Genomic DNA, 14,279 nt, shown 5'->3' with positions numbered 1-14,279 from the left:
CCCCATGGGGCTCCCTCCTGCACCCAGACCATCAGCTTTCCAGTGAACATCAATGGAACACACTCCTGGCACCACTGTGCACTGCCAGTCTGCATCCCTCAGACACGGGGCAGCCCTGGAATGCCCCAGAAACCCACCAGACAAAAGCTACCCCAGAAACCCACCAGACAAAAGCAGAGAACTGGACACTTCCAGTGATTACAAGGCTGCTGTGCCTTGTATTTACCAGTTTTCCCACATTAAGGGCAAGGATAGAAAACACACAAGGCCAGTGACCTGCAGGACTCTGCATTCCTCTGCCTGGCACAGGAGAGGGACCCAAGGCCTGGGGTGGGTTTGTAACACTCAGGGTATCCAATAAAGCCAAAACAATAATTTAAAACTCTTTTTTGAAAAAATATTCCTATTACTTACTGGAGGTCCTGGTAGTCCTTTGCCCTGGAAACAACATTTAAAACAGTAAAAGAACACTTAGAAACTGAACACACAGGAAGAAAACCTCCAAAAATGCTGCTTAATTTTTTTTTTTCTCTTTTAAGTTTTTCTTAGCACTCCCCTGTCCCTAATTATTATAATTTGCAATCAGAGCAGAGCTCGTGTCTTGATGAACCCTTTTGTTGCCTCTAATAATTTGTATTCCCCTTACACTGCTGTTACCTATGAGATGTCTCTAAGAAAAGCAATGTACAGGGACACGATAGTGGGACACAGAGAGTTAGGAGGACAACATTCTAGTTTATCTGCTTCTCCTTTTTTTTCTTTTAATTTTTATTAGACATTAGGTAATGCCTAATAATTTCAACAGCATTTGGTATGTTAGTCTGCATCCCAAGCTGGTTTGCTTTATAGCATCTCAGAGACCAAAAACAGGCCCTGTGTTACCAGAACAGGTCATACATACATATTTAAACACTTGAAATAATATATTCACTCATTCAGGCTTTGATCCCTTTGTCTGGGATACGAAGCTTCCCATCTTCTCTTGGTGATGGTTTTGGCATGATATTACACACTTCTACTACTTGTGCTGTTCTGAGAGGTACTTACAGCTGGTCCAGGTGGCCCAGCAGGTCCTAATGCACCCTATGGGAATAAAACAGGATACAAATTAGCAGGAATAAAAGAGACACCTACAGATGGTTGGTCAACAATGCCTGCTCTCCTTGACACCAGTCTTTGACTGGAGACTCCAGCAGTGTCTTGCAGAAACAGGACACAATTGGAGATGCTCAGCTGAATTCACAAATATAAGGACAGAAATTTATGGATAATAATGACTCTGCCATTCCTGATTAATTGCTTGATTAAAGAACATTTTAAGATAGTGGTGACGGATGTTCAGAACTGGCCCCAGCAACTTTCTTCACCATTTGCTCCTAAAAGATTAAAGAGACACTTTTGGAAGTCCCAGTTGGCCTCAGAGTAGTCGCCATGAACATCTAAACATTCATAAATCGAATTATATCTATTTGAAATATTCTCATTCATAACACATTCATATTGTTGGTCCCATGACTAAAATATCTGAAACTATTCACAAAATTTGGACTCATCCTAGTGAATTTTATTAATTCATACATTTTCCCTTCAAGCAAAGGCAAAGATTTGGCAGCTTCTGCTTCTTCATGAGCTTCCTTGGCAAACCCCCCATCTCCTTTTCTGAATTTGCATTCCTACTCTTAGGCCTGACTAGAGCTTGGTGATCTTATGTCTTAGACTAGAATTAAGTCACCCTTGAAGTTGTTAAGTTCCTGCTTGGCTAAAGATAAGAAGACAGAGAGACCTCCTTAACCCCTTTGTTGTATTGCAGAGTTGCCAACTGGCTGCCAGGCTGTAAAATTAATTCTAGGTAGTAATTCTGAAACAGAATCACAGAATGGTTTGGGTTGAAAGGGACCTTAAAGATTATTTTGTTCACCTCCCCTTGCCACAGGCAGGGATACCTTCCATGAGACCAGGCTGCCCCAAGCCCTGTCCAACCTGTCCCTTTTCTTTAATCCTGACCCATAAGCTCTCAGTCACCTCCTCATCCACCCCCAGTGAATGGAAATGTGAAAATGAACAAAACAAAACAAAACAAACCCAACCAAACAAAAAACCCACAAAAACCCCAAACAAAACAAACAAGCAAAACCCACAAATAAAAACAAACAAAAACAAACAAGCAAACAAAACCAACAAGAACAAAAAAAAAACAAACAAAAAAATAAAAAACAAACCAAAAATTCCAGTGGGGGGGTTTACCCAGCCAAGAGACACTGGGTGTGTTTTGCTGATTGATGGTCTCAGGTCTGACACCCTCCTTGAAAAAGCCATGGCAGGCAGCTGGTGAGAGCAGAGTGATTTGGTCACTCCTTCAAAAAACTTAAAAAAAGGAAAGAAAAAAAAAAAGAAAAAAGCACTGGAGGGATGCAGGGACAAAGCAGGGACATCTCCTTGTCCAGGGACAAAGCAATGACAGCACGAGGCTCCCTCAGCCTCTTGCCAGCCCAAACCTGTTTTCCAAACATCCTCAAAATGCTGCACAGAAACGTCTTGAGAAGAATGTCCTGAAGCAGAATTAAATGGTGTCTACCCCTAGGATGAGGAGAACAAGGTGGATGGGCAGACCTGGCAAATATCCCAACACACACTGCTGCTTGTTGTGATCCCAGGGATGACATCTGCCCTCTCCCAGTGCTCTGCGTACCAAAGGAGATTAGAAATATTTTGCCTTGTTAAGCTTAAGGAGAAAGAGGACCCAAGGCCTCATTAGGAGTGGTCTTGTGAGCAGGGGACTGTAATCCAATAAAAATCAACCCAGGGCAAACGTCAGCTCATTCATTTCTCTTGCTGCAGGTTACTCTGCTTGTCCTCCAGCCACTTTTATCTTGAGGCTGAAAGTCCCTACAACTACTGATGGTTGTAAGGGACAAGCTGGGATCTCTTCCTGCAAAGAAAACATTGAATTCCTGGCACCTCCTGACTCACACCCTAATTCTGAAACCAGCTGCATCGCCCCTTTCTGCTTTGGCCAATGTGCCAAAAGGTTGGCAGAGCACTCAAAATGCCAAATGTTGGCACTTTAAACTCCCTAATTTTGATATCTTGGAGGGTAGAAAGTGCAACATCCAGAAGTGAACACTCCTGGTACAGTTAGAGATCATCAAGTCCCTGAGTTGATACAACTGCATCAAGTTCAGAGGAGAGACTCTAATTTACATCTCAATTTTAATAACATTGTCTGACTCAAATCGTTCTCCTGGTAACAATGTTCTTTCTCTTTTGATTAGAAAACAATATCATCATAATTTTCACTTTATAATAATAAACTTCGTGAGTACACAACTATGGAGCATAGAAAATACTTGATTATTATGACATTCATAAATAAGAATTAACAAGTATGCTTTTCTTATTGCTTACAGTGCAAAGCAACAAACTTCAAAATGGCCTTCAAAAACTTTCCAATGAAGGATACCAGTATCTAGAACAGAGGCAAGAACCCAGCTCATTCCCAGCTGAAAAGAAAGGATTTTTAAAATTGGAAAAACAAGTGGGCTTGATCTAATCACTCTGTAAGCAGAACCATGAGAAAAGCTAATGGATGCTGAGAGCAACAGGAGATATTGAAGATAAAAACCCTTTTGGTGTGCTGCCTGCACTGCTCTGTGTCCCTGGTCTGATGGGAATCACTGTTGGACTGATGGCATGTGACAGAGAGAGGAAAGGAAATGTTGGGCAATAATGTGTTACTGAAAACTGGCTTCCACGAGCCCACTTCCCTAAACAGCTTCACTCTCAGACACTCCAGCCCAGAAAAATAAGCTTATTTAGAAAAAAAAAAAAATCACTCTGTTAAGCATGAATTCAAGCCCCCAACAGTAAGTAGACACCTTATTTCAGTGAGTCGTGTGAGACTGAAATATGTTCTAAAAGACAGGGAGAAAAAAGGAAGTCAGGATAACAGCGCTGTCCATTCAGAGTGCCAAAGCTTTTAGAGGTTTTCCCTTCTTCCAGGTTTTTATTAGACCAATTAAAACAATTTTCCAGATGGACCACTGACCCTGAAAAGCTGCCATGAATGATGGCAGGTCCCAGGTTTGCCCCATGCCGACAGACTGAGTTACAGGACATGGGAAAGCACATCAAACCAGAGCATGGAGCGAGGGCAACTCTGTCTGGGTGCTCCCACCACAGAGCTGAAGAGGAAGCTCTGGTGCCCAGAAATTATCTGCTCAATTACCCTGCGAGCCAGGAGCTGTGTGCTAATGTGGGCATGGGCAAACACGGCCACCCAGCACAGAACAGGGGCACAGAACTGCCCACTGTGTGTGGTCCTGAGCTTCTCTGGTTTAGAAATCGGGGATCAGTTCCCAGAAGGTGCTGGACTCCTGCCACAGACTGAGAGTGGCCAGGATTTTGCAGCTCTGGATCTCTGGGGAGAAATACAGGCACAAGGGACAGCAAAAGAGTAGGATTTAGTGTGGTGGTGATGGACAGAGGCTTGGAGCTGTGACCAAGACACTGGGAGCTGTGACCAAGACACTGGGAGCTGTGACCAAGACACTGGGAGCTGTGACCAAAACACTGGGAGCTGTGACCAAGATGCTTGGATCTGTGACCAAGATATTGGGGTCCTGCCACTCAACTTTCCTGGTGGCCACGCAAACTGCACCTTGCACATGGGAAAGGAGGAAGAACATTCCAAACATACATGCCTGTATCACAGATCCCTTTGACTGAATGAGACAGCCCATAGGTTTTTGTGCTTTGAGCAACTCCTTGGGGCAACAAACAGATTATTGAGATATACATGTTACCAAAATCCACCTTTTTTAACCTCTGTGTGCTGTGATTTGCACCCAGCCCATCGCTGCAGCCCCGAGTTCAAGAGGCCAGTAAGCCAGCTGTGGATACAAGCCTCATCTTCCCAGCTGGGAGACAGGAGAACAGCCATGCTGGATCACAGTCTGTGCTGAGTGGCTCATTAAGGTTTAGTCCTTAATGTCACAAGGAGGCCTAAGAACCTTTCTGGCCCCACTGTGGATGATCTGAAGGACATCTGTAGCATCCCTGGCAGTCATTTCTCTATCCCTGTGGTGCCCCTTAGCAGAGCTGTAATATGCAGGAAGCAGAAAAAACTCTTATTTCTTGCTAAGCTGGTTGGGGAACACTAAGGCCAAGCAACTAATAATGCAACCATATGGACAGTCCCAGAAATAATAAAAGACAAAAGTTTAAATAATTAATCAACAGTAACAGTAATTATAAACACAACAGAGCTGCCTACTCAGACTGCAAATAAAGGCCAAATTAGCTTCACTTTGACAAACTTCATTATTAAGTCTGTTGACTGCTTCAAGAAACTTTTTGGATACTTGAAATGTCACTGGAGTTGTTCTGCACTGGTACTCCCAACACTGAGGCAACTCAAGCCTGTTCAAGGCCACGTGAAAGAAAGATGGGTCTCATGCCCTGCCTAATGAAAAGCCACCTGGGGCTTCATTTCAAAGGTCCAAGTGTTCTGCAAGGGCTTACATCAGAATCAACACTTGAATGTCCCCAGTTTACATAGGAATGAGAAAACCATCAGTACAATCAGGAAAAATGTTCATTTAAAGAGATTTAGGATCTAATGTGGTACTCACACGGTCTCCTGGAGGCCCATTTGGGCCAGGTGGGCCATCAGTTCCTGTTAAACCCTGTAAAATAAAAATAAAAAAATCAAAACAGTGTCAATTACGTGTTTCAAAATTCTTCTCACACTCCTTAATTCAATCAAGAGGTGCCCTCAACTCTTAAAATTGCTCCTGATATGCAACACATATACGTAGATCCAGGACCAATTTTACTTCTCCAGCAGAAACAGAAAAGTTGATGAGACACTTCAGGAAAACACTTGTGCCTATGTGAAATATTTAAAGGACCTAAGAGAAGATGATGAAATACTCACATCCACTCCAGGAAGTCCAGGCAATCCAGCTTCACCAGCTGCTCCAGGCTTCCCTGGTGCACCTTTTGGCCCCTACATCAGATAAACAGGCAATTATTTTCCACATAATAGCAAGAGAAATGTGGCATGTACTGATACAGGCTACAAGAGGGAAGCTCATTTGTTGATGTGTCAATCTTACACTGTGCAACATGGAAGAATTCCATGAAAGGAGATGAATCTTGCTATGAATCCATATCCAAATCCTAAGTTCATTTCAGTGCTTTGGCTCCGTTCCACATACTCATAAGCTGTTCTTAGCAGGGGCTAGAAAGGGATGTAGCAGGTGGCCAAAGCTGTGCCACCAGGTACAATTTTGAGCACCCCTTGGCAGAGTGAGGGGCTGAAGCAGACTCAGACCAATGCCAAAAATAACCATATATACCTGGCTTGGTGCCAGTTTCATTATACTGGTGCTGCACCAGATGCTTTATCTCATTTATTTATTTCATTAATTTGTTTAATCTTCATTTTATTTCATTTATATCCTCAGTTAGCAATGAAGTAGGAGAATGTGTTAGACCCTTGGACCAGTGCTGAGCATCCCCAGTCTTGCATACTCCTGGTAATTCTGCAGCAGGTGAAGAGGAAAGTGAGGCAGGAAGGGTCAGCTCATGCCCTGTGTCCCTCTCAAAAGGATGAACAAGTCAATATCGACCAGAAAATACTTACTGGTGGGCCTGGCAAACCAGGAGGGCCTGGCTCTCCCTAAATGAAAGAGAAAAGATGTCAGTGTTAGTGCAGAAACTCTCTTTGCTGGCTTTTTCCAACAGTGTTCTTCCCAGCTGTCACAGAGCTCAAATCTTCCTTTGTGCCCATTCCAAGATTTACCACTCTCAGTCTTATGGAGCTGATGCTCTAAATCCTGCTACCCCCTAGGCAGGATGAGTCTGGATATCCTTTTCCACACCCACAACAGCAAATTTAGTGAAACCCACATCCTCAGCCTTCCAGGGAGAACCAGTGCTCTGCAATGGTGTCAGCACCTCCAACTTTTTCCAGACACAGAAGTTGTTTGCACTTGGGGTTGTGTGCAAGCGGGGCAGTGAGGAAGCTGGAGGCTATCAAAGCTTCCAAACACCTTCCTGATGAAACAGAGGGATACAGGGATAAGCACCAGGTATCCCAGGCACAGTATGAAACTGTGGTACTGCCAGGAGCTGGGGACTACCAGAAAGTGAAGAATGAACAAACTGTCTACAATGATTTTCTTCATATGACTAAACCTGGACAGGAAAAGCAAATGAACAAAGCCCCCAACTGACTTCCACCTAATCCAATTGCACAATCTTGATCAAATACAATTTTTGTAAAATATTTCAAAAGCACTCATTTTTTTTCCCCTATTTGAATGGAAAACTACTTTTAAGAACAGCATTAAAGGCATTTGGGAGACGGTATTTTAAAAGTCTTTAGTAATTTCTAGCTCAATCAGTCATAATGTCATTCAGACCCCCAATAATGAGATATCTGTATTTTACTGTTAGTCCCCAAAAGAAGCAAACATTTGTAAACAGCAGGAGCTTCACTGGAGCTTGGTTTCCCAACTCATCCCACAGAAAATCACTTTGTGTCCCAGTCTAGATGGTACCCTGCCCTCCTGGCTTTGGGATAAGTGCACTGAGCATTGTGAGATGCTCGGGGCAAGCAGAGGGGAAGGGGCATGTTGATATCCTGGAAGAAGAAAATCTATATGGAAAATGGGTGGTTAGTAACAGAGCAAGGCTGGAAATAACACCATCCCACCATGGCCCTGGTAATTAGGAGCCAGGAGGCGGGATGCAAAGCTGTGGAATTTATAGCCTGTTTCTATATTTACTGTGAAGTCTGTGGGTAAATCTTTCCAGACTGGCTGCCTTGAGTTGCTCAAGAGGGGGACTGACCAGAGGGTCCCTGAACAGAAGGATCTTTATGCTCTGTCTTGCTGAAGCAACTCCTTCACTACCCTTTGCCTACAGCTTTTCCATATATAGTTATCTGTATCATAGGTGGGGAAGGTCCTTTGGTGAGGAGATGAAAGGAGCACTTCTTTTGAAATGAAAGGGCATCTGGAAATGGCAGCAGAGGTGGTTTACTCCCTCCTCCATCACCTGAGGTTGCCAGCCCCTTGCAATTTTTTCTTCCCTGTGTGATGGCAGATCTGCACAGCAAGGTCACAGCATCAGCAAAGGTTGTTGGGGACCATCTCAGACCTTGATCCTGCCATCGTGGACCCCTGTGGGGACTCTGCAGGAGCACCAGAACTTCAGAGAACTGAATCAAAAGCCTACTCAGTGTTTATATCCCTAATGCCAGATCACTGGGAATTAGAGGCAAGGGTTGTCAGCAAAAGGAAATGCTCTCCTGGTGCTGTGTGAGAGAGAAGGAAGTTTACTGTTTCTCAGCAAGTCTAGCCAAGAGAAAGAAAACAGGGGAAGAAAAAAAAAAACCCTTGATTTTTGAAAAGTGACAATTGCTTATTAGCAATTTGGGTAATTACATCCCCAGAAATAATTCACAGGAACTTGCCACTAATTCCTTTGATCACAACATGCTGTTTCTCGTCTTGGGAGAGAGATATTTTTCTTGTTACTGAGTCTGAAATGTGAAGCATGTTAAAGGCTTCAATTATGAAATATTTCAGAGGCACTTAATGTTGCAGCTCCCACTGAAAGGCAGGAGTGAAAGCAGGACCTTTGAGAAATTGTGCTGATGGGGTTCATCCAAGGAAACATCCTGAATAATTCAGCTGCATGTTCTGCATCTCTCACTGCTCACAGCTGATGGTAAGGGATGGCTGAACACCTCAGCAGCACTTATCCAGCTCAAAGACACCCAGCAACACTTCCTACACTGCATTCATCCAAAGCCATCTGTGAAGATGGCCTGGCTGGAGTGGCTTACAGAGTTCAGGGAAGCTGCACAGATACAGTCCAGAAAATTTCTGATTGCAATTTTTAAAAAGTCTTATCACCAAAAGAAAAGAAATAAAATAATGGTTTCATTCTGCAGAGGCACACTTGATGCTGCCACTCGAGATCCACATGATCCTCTCCATGCAGCACTAGGAAAATGCAGAGCAGTGCTGGATTTTATATACCATCATTTTTTTGGAGGGCATGGACAAAAAAAGGGCAACCCTTAAATGGGGAGGCTGTGTGACTGTGCTCAACAGAGGGCTGCAGCCCTCTATCTCTTCTATGCAATTCCTGAAAGGACTCAGTGTCCTGTTGAATAGCAGGAACCATCCTGGTGTCTGACCCTGGGAAGCCAGACCATCTCACATGAACAGGACACCTGACATCCTATATCCATAGGAGGGATGGAGTTCAAGACTGTTCAAATGTGAGAGTATTCCTGCACAGCCAAAACCCCAGGCTGAAGCTGGGACTGTAGGACTTTGCACCTTAAATACTTTACTCAGCTGTTTGATTTATTAGGACAACATTCCTCATATTAATTAGATATTATGTGGTTCTGTCCCACAGGGAGCCTTCCAAAGCTTTTAGTTGTGGATGAAAAGGTGTAGGTTCACATGATCAGCATTTCCCAGGGCTCCTGTTTCCAAGAGCTATCGGAAGTGATGCTGGTGCTGTTCCAGAGTTGAAGTCCAAAATATTCTGTAGAAAGCAGGAACTGAAAAACTACAGGTTTCTTTCCAATTGCCTCTCTGCAGAAGTTGAAACTTGAAGTCAGAAGGGCTTCATCCTTCCCAAACTCTTGTTTTTCCCTCCATACAGAATCACAGCCAGCCTTTCCCAAAACTCACTGGCCACATGGATGCCCAGCTGCAGGGACTCCACAGGCTCACTGCTGTGAACAGGAACACACATCCTTTACCCTCTTCCAGGGCACCCCCTTAAGCCTTTTGTCACACCATGAAAAACAGCAGAAGCTGTAAAGGTACCAGCTCTGAACTTCTCATGCTACAAAACCAGAGCAAGATTCCCAGTAAAACAGCCTCTGTTAGCTGAAAGGACACTTGGAGGGCCTGGCTGGAAATCAATGAGGTTCTCTCTTCAGACCAGCCTGGCTCACAGAGCCACTGGGAAAGCTCACCACTGCAGACACAAACACTCCTTGTTCACCAGATTCCAGGGAACTCATACATCTTTTTTTTTTTTTTTTTAACCTCCTTATCCAAAAGAAAATGATCTGCATGGAATGAATAGATTTTTTTTCAAGGTTGCTTAAAGGCCCAATTTCCATAAATGTACTTCAGACCAGCTTTAAAAAACCCTGAACTAATCCATAAGCAGCTCAGACAAGCACTACTCAAATTGGAAATCGAAGCAGAAACCCAGACTTTTGCATTTGATATGGTCTTGTTGAAGGTCCCTTTGATGCTCATTTTATCCACTTCCAACTACAGGGCAAAATCCAGTCCTTATCCAACAGATACATGGAAACAGTATTTTTCATTTCTATGGAAACATCAATGAAAATTAACAGAACAAGCTTTTCTCCTCCATTAAGTCCTGGTCTTCTACCTCCACAGGAGGTACTGAAAGGAGCTGCCTGCTGAGACAAAGGTTGTCCATTTCAGTTGCCTTTTGGGCCACTATAAACTCATGTCTGGCAACACACGAGCCAAATCCTGACATCTCTCATGCCAAAATTAGGGTTAACCATGCTGAAAATGTTGATATAAAATAAAAGAGCAGTATCCAGTGCTGCATCCACATTTCTAGAGAGGCTACAAGAAAGTCAAATATGCAGCACTTCTCTCTGAAGTACTGAACGTGCAGTAACCCCAGCACACACTGTACCCCTGCACTCAACCCTACACAGATCCTAACACCAAAAGAGAAATATTCTACTTTGCAGGCAGGGTCATGAACCCCTGAGCTCTCCCTTGAGAAGGGGATTTATCCTGAAAAGAACCTGAGGCCACTCAGCACCTCCACTCGCTGTTCTGGCTCTTGCAAAACGAGGTCTCTTATGAGGAGGCTGGTTCTCCAGCTCTGCCCACCCCTGAAGGACGTCCAAAGAAGAACAAGAGCAGCTTCTCTGCTCCGTAGGCTCTGCCTCTGCCCCACCCCTCACCCTGAGCCTGCCCCCCGTGCATCACTCACATCAATGCCATCCTTGCCAGACGGTCCAGGGGGTCCTCGTGGTCCGGGAGGGCCTTGTGGTCCTACTCTCTGAAGGGACTAGGGGAAAATGAGAGACAAGAGTTTATTTTTGCATCAGAAGAAACACATGGGCTGGATCAGAAAGCCATGGCCGAGTCCTACAGCTTAACCCTAAATCTGCTCTGACCCTCCCTCCCTCCCTCCCTCAGGGCCCCCTGCCAGCCAGGGGGGGCTCAGAGTTGCTCCAGATTGGTGCAAGGCTTTTTGGAAAACCTCTTTTGATTGAGTACATCCTCAGGGCTCCCCAGTTCGTTTAACTGGTGGCTTATCCTGGGAATCAAATCGCTGGGCAGCAAATGGGTTTGGTCGTATATAGGAAACGGTTCTCCCTGCCCACAGGCACGTTCTGGTTTGGGCAGAGGGGGAAATGCAAAGCCCACAGAACATAGGGGCCAAGTGCTTGGCAGTAATAATTAATTTATAGTCCCAGGCTGATGGGGTGATGGAAAAGCCAGGCAGACACCAACGAAGACAGGAGGAGAAAGGGAAAGTCTCCTCTCTGAGCAGGATGCCGTTTGAAAATCTGGGATTTTGGAAAGGTGGGGAAAGGAAAAAAAGGTCCAATAAATGACTTCTGTATGGAGAGGGCTCCAGAGAGTAACTTGCTGTAGCTTTAGGGAACAAAGGTTTCATTGTAGAAGTAGCTCTGCTTGCAGGAGATGAGGGCAGCTCTGAATTCCCAAGCCAGGCTGCAAAAATTCCTCACTAACAATGAAAAACCTCACTGAGGAGTCACTTCCCCACAAAACAATATTAATACCAGACAGGGAAGTTTAATACAGCTCCACGTCCAAAGTGAACGGGGTTAAACATCCTGCTTTATAAGTGTAAAACTTGAAAATTGATTGAAGGAATAAATAAGAAATTCTGATTCAAATAAAGACCCAGGTCAGATCAGATCGGTCTCACTGAATACCTGTTACTTCAGTGTAAAAGAAAACTGTTTCTCTTACATCCACAGGTCTCCCCCTCTCCCAAGGCTTTCTCTCTCATAACTGCAGTCCTGAATGGGAAGACAACACTTTCATGGAAATATAAAGCCGTGGTTTTTACACCGACCCACACAGGTACAAACCCACATGCACGCTTTTAATAAACTTTAGACTAATAATCTGCCTATTGCCACATTTCACCCCACAGGCACAACATACACAGATCCTTGCAGGTTTTTTCTCGAGCATAAGACACAAATGAGGTTTCTCACCTGAGCTGATGCTGTGACTAAAAACTGACACAGGGAGAGGAGCCCAAGAGTGGAGAATCCGGCCATGGTGCCCAGGCTCTGCCTCTCTCCGTTCCTCCCGGGCAGCTAAACCCTTTCTCCCCCAGGGTCCAGCAGATCCCTCCTCCTCCTGGGTCTCAGCTTACAGAGCAGAGACTCCTTGCCTCCAGATAAACCTGTGGCTCCAGCTGGAGGGGCAGAGCTCGGGAGCAAGGCAAGAGGGGCTGAGCCTGGAGGAGAGGAGGTTTCAGGAGGTGGGAGAGGGAGGGGGAGCAGCAAGCAGCCAGAGCAGCTCTCATTCATGCCCTGCTGGGCAGCCCCAGGCTCCAGCAAGAGGACAGGAGCCTACAGAAGAGCTGGATTGGGAGACATGACACAGGAGCAAAACTGGGCTGCTCCAGCTGGAGATGTAAAGCTGTTCCTCGGATCTCACCCAGGGCATTTCTCAAAGCCCATCACCACCTCTGGGCTGGACAGGTAAAAAGCAACACAGAGTGAGTTATTCAGTGCCTGAGGCCACCTAACTTCAGTAGAGACATTAATATACCTGAAATGAGTGCAAGATCACCACAGAGAAATGCCCTTACTGCTTTACAAGGTGCTTTGTTAGTTTGTTATTCACATCTCATTTGGTATTTTTTAGAGTGATCTGAAGAACAACAAATGATTTCTTGGAAAAGTGATGAATCCTGATCAGAAAACAGATAATCACAGATGCATACAAGGAGGAAGGAAAAAAGAGAAACATCCTCAAAGCCACAGAAAATATCTGAAATATTGGAAGGAAGAAACAGGAGGACCATTCCCAGACAGGTGATCCCAAATGCCAATATATTCATGGAGATGTATCCTCTGTAAATAGCTTCATGCTTCCTTTTATCGATTAAAGACAATTTCATCCAAAGCAGGGCTTGGAAGTGGAGAAGAACAGGGCAAGATTCATCAGAACTGAAATGACACAGCTCACTTGGTTAAGAAGACAAGAGCAGAAGTGGAAAAGCAAAGTTTAAGAAATGAAATACCAGGTTTCAGTTTGGCATCCCTTGCCAGGAGGTTTGTATGAGTACACAGTGTGTGTCTGTCCAGCTCCCCAGCAATCAATATTCCACTAACCTTGACAGAGGGATAAAGAACTCAAAGATTTACAAAGTTCCTACAAGCTTTTGTGGAACAGGCAGCTGGGGACAGAAAGGGACCGTATGTCTGTATGGCTTCTGCTGGCTTCAAAATAACTGGAATGCTTTACTGGACACCACAAACCCCAGAGAGGGAGAGCAGTGCAGTCCCACAAACTGCTTTGCACAGCTTGTGCCTCCTCCTCCACACGAGGCCAACTGATGGCAAGACAGAAGGCAGAGGAGATCTAAATTCCTTGGCCACACCTCGCTCAGAGCAAGCCTGGGCTCGGAGGGCTGCTGCCCATGGAGTTTGCTGACCAGCACGGGAAGAGTATTCACCTTCAAGCCCAGCCCATGGAACAAGAGGACACCCAGTTATCTCTCATTCCACATCCCTGGGCAGAGGCAGCACAGCTGAAGGGACACAGCAACTCACAGAAATCATTTTACCACACAGACACCCCTGTACCTGTGTCCTGAAAAGACCCACTGGACTGAACCCCCATGGCCAGGCTGGGCAGGTGCCCTCCTGCCTGAAGCCCCAAGGGATGAGTGAAGTGAAGCCCTTGTTTGCCCCACAGAGCATCAGGACACCTGTGGGAGGGTGGCAGCACAAAGGTAAGTCAGGACCTACCAAAACATACTGAAATATGGGGACACCTCATCCCTGGGAGCATCCAAGGCCAGGCTGGATGGGGCTCTGAGCAGCCTGGTCTAGTGGAAGGTGTCTGAGGGTGGACTGAGATGAGCTTTAAGGCCTTTTCCAACCCAAACCATTCCATGATTCTATGATTTCCAAGCACATCATTAAACAAGAACCATTGCAGGGGGTTTGGGGGGTATCTTTATCC

General features: G+C 45.1%; 1 protein-coding gene across 1 annotated transcript in view; it reads right to left on the bottom strand.

Moving 5' to 3' along the window:
* COL9A3 (collagen type IX alpha 3 chain) overlaps nt 1-13,916 on the bottom strand; it is a 35,149-nt gene extending 21,233 nt beyond the window's left edge. Inside the window, exons 1-7 of the mRNA XM_051803152.1 lie at nt 12,293-13,916; nt 11,029-11,106; nt 6,647-6,682; nt 5,936-6,007; nt 5,631-5,684; nt 1,048-1,083; nt 415-438 (exon numbers count right to left, since the gene is read on the bottom strand). Coding sequence (XP_051659112.1) covers nt 415-438; nt 1,048-1,083; nt 5,631-5,684; nt 5,936-6,007; nt 6,647-6,682; nt 11,029-11,106; nt 12,293-12,358 — 366 coding nt within the window. The 5' untranslated portion in view covers nt 12,359-13,916. The remainder of the gene's footprint in view (nt 1-414; nt 439-1,047; nt 1,084-5,630; nt 5,685-5,935; nt 6,008-6,646; nt 6,683-11,028; nt 11,107-12,292) is intronic.
* Nucleotides 13,917-14,279: the final 363 nt, after the last annotated feature.

This window comes from Manacus candei, unplaced genomic scaffold, assembly GCF_025592945.1.
Source record: "Manacus candei isolate 608988 ecotype Guabito, Panama unplaced genomic scaffold, ASM2559294v1 h1tg000057l, whole genome shotgun sequence".
Classification (NCBI taxonomy): domain Eukaryota; kingdom Metazoa; phylum Chordata; class Aves; order Passeriformes; family Pipridae; genus Manacus; species Manacus candei.
The sequence above is the reverse complement of the archived record's forward strand: the minus strand, read 5'-3'. Positions and strand labels throughout refer to the sequence as shown.